Source organism: Dipodomys ordii, unplaced genomic scaffold, assembly GCF_000151885.1.
Source record: "Dipodomys ordii isolate 6190 unplaced genomic scaffold, Dord_2.0 Scaffold101, whole genome shotgun sequence".
Taxonomy (NCBI): domain Eukaryota; kingdom Metazoa; phylum Chordata; class Mammalia; order Rodentia; family Heteromyidae; genus Dipodomys; species Dipodomys ordii.
In genome coordinates this window covers 3,571,873-3,577,548 of record NW_012267317.1, presented here as the reverse complement: position 1 = coordinate 3,577,548, position 5,676 = coordinate 3,571,873, and the positions used below count along the sequence as shown (strand labels likewise).

General features: G+C 52.5%; 1 protein-coding gene across 2 annotated transcripts in view; it reads left to right on the top strand.

Annotated features, from left to right (window-relative positions):
* The first annotated feature begins 939 nt into the window (after positions 1 to 939).
* Nub1 (negative regulator of ubiquitin-like proteins 1) overlaps positions 940 to 5,676 on the top strand; it is a 24,167-nt gene continuing 19,430 nt past the window's right edge. For both annotated transcript variants that reach the window (XM_013027241.1, XM_013027240.1), the window contains exons 1-2: positions 940 to 1,098; positions 3,997 to 4,114. In XM_013027241.1, coding sequence (XP_012882695.1) covers positions 3,998 to 4,114 — 117 coding nt within the window. In that variant the 5' untranslated portion in view covers positions 940 to 1,098; position 3,997. The remainder of the gene's footprint in view (positions 1,099 to 3,996; positions 4,115 to 5,676) is intronic.

The following is a 5,676-nucleotide window of genomic DNA, read 5'->3' as shown; positions in this document are numbered from 1 at the left end:
TCACCCCAGCCGTCCACCGTCACCGCTCGGTGCCCAACCACGCAGGAGCGGCCCTTTAAAGAACGCTCCCCCCCGCCCCCCTCCCGCCGCCCACGTGCCCTGCGGTTTCCCGGCGCTCGGCGGAGCGCCTCGGCCGACGTCAGGCCGCCCGGCTCCTGGGCTGACGCCCCGGCTCCTGGGCTGACCACAGGGGTGGGCGGGGCCGAGGCCCACACACCCCGGGCCTCTTCGCCGAGATGGGATGGACGGCACCGGGGGTCGAGGTGCGGGGCCAGGATCTCGGGGAAGCAGCCGGGCTTCATCCCGGGGCGGGCCCGGTGGGCCGGCGCCGGGCCACGTCCGTCGGTGTTTAGACCCAGGGATCGGGGCCCGGGCCCCTCCTCGGGGGAAGCGGGTCTCACGGCGATCGGCCCGGCCCTCCTTGGCCTTCGGACGCTCAGCCCTGCTCAGGTCCCTCCGGCGTCGGGTGAACCGGGCTCGGCGTGTCGGGGGGGCGGGGTGCTAGGCCCGAACCCGAGAAGCCGCCACGACCCCGCCGCGCCCCGCCCCGCCCTCTCAGTGCGCCCCGCCCACCACGCCACACCCCTCCAGCAGCCCCACTCACACCCGCCACCCCTGGTCCCCGCGTCCCCCTGGCCGGGCCGCCCCACGAGTCCCGCTCCCTCCAAGTAACAGCTCCGCCGCGGCCCCCACGCCGTCCACCCCGGTTTTCCGCCCTACGCCTAGCTCCGTCCAGGACCCCGCCCCCCGATACTTCCCCCCAATTGGTCCACCCCGGAAAGCCCGCCCACGTCAATCACCTTAGCACCGCCCAGTCCCCCTCCTTCCGGCCCGCGTGGGGGCGGAGGGTCGGGGGCGGAGCCAGCCTTACCCGGAATGAAAACAAACGGCGGCCCCAGCATCCGGGCGCTCGGCCGGGCGTAGCTGGCGCAGCTGTTGCGCAGGTGAGGTGGCGGCGACCGGCGTCTGCGACTCCGGTCCGTTCCGCGTCACTTCCCGACGACTCCGGTCCGCTTCGCGACCCCGGTCTCCTCAGCGTCGCCTCCTGACGACTCGGACCCGGGCGCGACCCGACACGTCCTTCGTCCGGGCGGCGAGGTGAGAGGCGGGGCCTGGGGCGCCGGGCCGGGACCTGGGATGGGGGAGGGGGCCGGGCCGGGCCGGGCCGGGCCGGACGGGACCAGGGAGGGGGGAGGGAGAGGGGAGGGGGCCGGGCCGGGCCGGACCGGGCCGGACGGGACCTGGGGAGGGGGGAAGGGAAGGAGGAGAGGTCCGGCCGAGTCGGGTGGGACGGGATCTAGGATAGGGGGAGGGAAGGGTGGAAGGGGCCCAGGCCGGGCCGGGCCGGACGGGACCTGGGGAGGGGGGGAGAGCGGACCGGGCTGGGCCGGGAGGGCTGGGATCTGGGAAGGGGGGAGAGCGGGCGGGCGGAGCCGGGCCGTAGGGGATCTGGGAAGGGGAAAAGCGGGCGGGCCGGGCCGGGCCGGACGGGACCTGGGGAGGGGGGGCGGGCGGGCCGGGAGGGCTGGGACCGGGCATTTACGCAAGGCCGAGCGCGTGATTGTGGGGGACCCGCGGGGGTACATGTGCGCTTGTGTAATGCCAAGTGACACCGCAGATACCTAAACACCATTCGGGGCTTCTTGTCAAAACCAGAGAACCTTGAGGATCTGAGCCTCGTGTCTCAGCTTCTTCTCTTGCTCTTATCTTTAGTACAAGAATCTGTTTGTTTGTTTTTAGTCCGTTGTGGGGCTTGAGCTCAGAGCCTGAGCCCTTAGCATCTTCTGCCGGAGGCCGACATCCTAGCACTTGAGCCAGACATCTACTTCCAGCTTGGTGTTTGCTATTTGGAGATAAGAATCTCCTGGGATTTTCTGTCTGAACTGGCTTTAAATCTCAGTCCTGAGATCTTCTCAGCCTCCTGCGTCCCCAAGATGATAGGAATATGCACCAGGGGATGGCATGAAAAGCTAGTGCTCTTAAGAGCTGTTCTGCTTTGCTGTGAGAAGTTAAGCTCAAAAGCTGGGATTCTTTCATGGGTTCAGAGATAGTGTCCTCCTGTGTGCTTATACTCTCCTCCTCCTTCCCATTCTGATCACCTCTTTCTTATCCTAAACTAGCATAAAACAGATTTTAACTTATTAATTGCCAGTCCTGGGGCTTGAACTCAGGGCCTTGGGCACGTCCCTGATCTGCTTTTATTCAAGGCTAGCACTCTACCACTTGAGCCACAGCACCACTTCCAGATTTTTCTGTGTCTGTGGTACTGAGGAATTGAACCCAGGGCTTCATGCATGCTAGGCAAGCACTTTACCATTAAACCACATTCCCATCCCAACTTCCTTTTTAAAAATACACATTTGTGGAGTACATTTAAGCCACCAATTTGATTTACAAATCAAGTGAATTGGATTTGGGAAGAGTACTGGCCCTCAATAGGGAAAAAAATGTCCTGGGTATGGTGGCTCATGCATGTAATCCTAGCTACTCAAGAGGCTGAAATCTGAGGATTGAGGTTTGAAGCCAGCCTGGCCAGGAAATGTCTATGAGACTCTTGTCTCCAATAAACCACCAAAAAGCTAGAAGTGGAGCTGTGGCTCAACTGGTAGAGCACTAACCTTGAGCAAAAAACTGAGGGACAGTGCCCAGGCCCTAAAATCAAGTCGTAGGACTACCCCCACAGGGAGAGGGGGTGAAGGAAAGAGGGAGGGAGAGAAGTGGGACTCATCTGATACTGACACTCATAGTCCTAGCTACTCCTTATCCCCACTCATCAGCAAAAGCCAGAGTTGAGGCTCAAGTGGTAGGTAGAACATCTGCCAGGAGCTCAAGGCCCTGAGATCAAGCTTCAGTACCTACAAAAAAGAAAAAAAAAAGTAAGCCAGGTGCTTGTGGCTCATTCCTGTAATCCTAGTGACTCAGGAAGCTGATATCTGAGGGTCGTGGTTCAAAGCCAGTCTTGTCAGGAAACTCCCTAAGACTTTTATTTCCAAAAAAATGTGCAGGTGGCAGTGTCTCAAGTGGTAGAGTGCTAGCCTTGAGCAGAAAGAAGCTCAGGGATCGCCTAGGGTTCAAGCCCTAGGAATGGAAAAAAAAAAAACAACAACTTGGGGTACTGTTCAGTGGTAGAGCACTTGCTTAGCATGTATAAAGCCCTAGGTTCTATCCCCAACACCAAACTTTTAAAAAATGGGGTAGAATAATATTTTACTGCATAGCAGCAACTTTAAAGAATACTATATAATTGGATACATGATAAATATTTCTTTTTTTAATTTTTTGGTTGTGGGACTTGAACTCTTGGCCTGGGTGCTGTCCCTCAGCTCTTCAGCTTAAGGCTAGCACTCTACAACTTTGAGCTACAGCACCACTTCTGGTTTTCTGGAGTTAATTGGAGATAAGAGTCTCAGAGCCAGTGGCTCACACCTGTAATCCTAGCTACTCAGGAGGCTGAGATCTGAGGATTGTGGTTCAAAGCCAGCTTGGGCAGGAAAGTCCGTGAGACTCTTATCTCCAATAAACCACTAGAAAACTGGAAGTGGTGCTGTAGCTCAAGTGGTAGAGTGCTTACCTTGAGCTGAAGAGCGGTAGAGTGCTCACCTTGAGCTGAAGAGCGCAGGGACAGTGCCCAAGCCCAGAGTTCAAGTCCCATGACCGACCAAAAGAAAGAAAAAGAAAAGAAAAAAAGTCTCATGGACTTTCCTGCCTGGGCTGGCTTTTGAACATGATTCTCAGATCTCAGCCTCCTGAGTAGCTAAGATTATAGGTGTGAGCCGCTGGCACCCAGCCTCATAATAAATATTTCTATGTATATCCTTTTCTAACTGGTTAAAACCTTATCTTAAACAGTGTGTGTGTGTGTGTGTGTGTGTGTGTGTGTGTGTGTGTGTGTGTAAAGTTTTGGTTATTCTACAAAAGACTTCAACGTGTTAGGTAAGTGCTACAACATTTTTAAATGAATGTGGGATTTTATTGATACATGATTTTACTTTCAAGAATGGCACAGAAGAAATATCTTCAAGCAAAATTGACCCAGTTTTTAAGGGAAGACAGGATTCAACTTTGGAAACCTCCTTATACAGATGAGAATAAGGAAGTTGGCTTGGCATTAAAGGTATTTTCCTTTAAAGACATAAAATATTTGTTTATGTTATAAGTCTCCTTGATAAATAAGATTCTGAAATCACCAGAAAATTTCAGGCATGTCCTTGTAGGTAGCACCAAAAAGCACTGGTACTGAGATAGGACAAACTGAGTTTTACTTGTTCTGTGTATTTACCTTTTTCTTTCTGGCTGTTCTGGGGATTGAAGTCAGGGCTTTATGTGAGGCCCTGAATTGCACCCCTAGCCCTTTGACAGTTTCATTCCTAGGAATGTTATCTGATTTCTTGGGACTTTTATCAAAGTTTTCCTTCACCAGGTCCCAGTAATACCTATGTGTCTTCTTCTAAGGCCTCACCTCCAGTGGTGCCACCCAGAGACCATGCCTTTATCATATGAACCTTTGAAGCTCACTGCTTCTATTCAAACCCTCCCATAAAATGGTCTGGGATCTGATTTTGTGTTGCCCTGCAGCAGGAAGAGCAGCATGGCAGAGCTGCGTTTCGAGATGGGATACTGTTGGGTGCCTTTCAGTCCTTGCTGTCTTCACTGTGGAACTGTTGCTCTTCTCCCCCAGGCTTTTTGCACTGTGTCCCATCAATATTCATTTTTCCAGCATACAACCTGATAACAGTGTGTCTTATGTATTGATAAAAATACTGTTCTATATGATATTTCAAGGAACTGAAATTTTCCTCTGTGTGTGTGTGTACGCGCGCGTGTGGTCCTGAAACTTGAACTCAGGGCCTGGGCAATGTCCCTGAGATTTTTTTTTTTTTGCTCAAGACTAGTTCTCTACTACTTGAGCCACAGCTGCACTTCTGGGGGGTTTTTTTGGTGGTTAATTGGGGATAAAAGTCTCAAGGACTTTCATACCTTGGCTGGCTTTGAACCAGAATTCTCAGATCTCAGCTTCTGGAGTAGTTAGGATTATAGGCGTGTCTATAGGCGCCCTGCCTTTCTAAAAAAAGAAATTTTACATGTTCTTGACAGAGCTCTTCTCGATTAGAACATCCCAGTACATTCTTTGCTTTCTCAGTCTGTGTTTCCTGAACATGAGGCAATGTTTTACCAGCACAGTAAATTTTTTTTTTATTGTGAAAATACTGTACAGAGGGGTTACAATTACATGGGCAAGTAGCACAGTAAATTGTAAATAGGGCATTAACTTGTTTTGAAGGTGACATAAATCAGGAGGTGACTTGTGTGTCTCTCCTGCCACTAGAAACAGGTTTCACTTTTTTTTTTTTTTTTTTGGAACCCACTTTCTGAACTTCCATGTTCGGTTTCTTGTCTCAGAAGGTGGTTATAGAATTAAAAAGACCTAATTTTCTCCCCTCACCCAGTTCCTGGAAGAGTGGTAAGGATGAAGAAGCATCTTTTTTCTAGTAAGACTTAGTGGTCCATTCACAGCTCCAGAGCAGGGCTGCTTGCCTTCATTAGAAGCCAGCAGCTAAGCCAGGCGCTGGTGGCTCACACCTGTATTCCTAGGTACTCAGGAGGCTGACATCTGAGGATCACAGTTCAAAGCCAGCCCGGGAAGGAAAACCCATAAGACTCTTTTTTTTTTTTTTT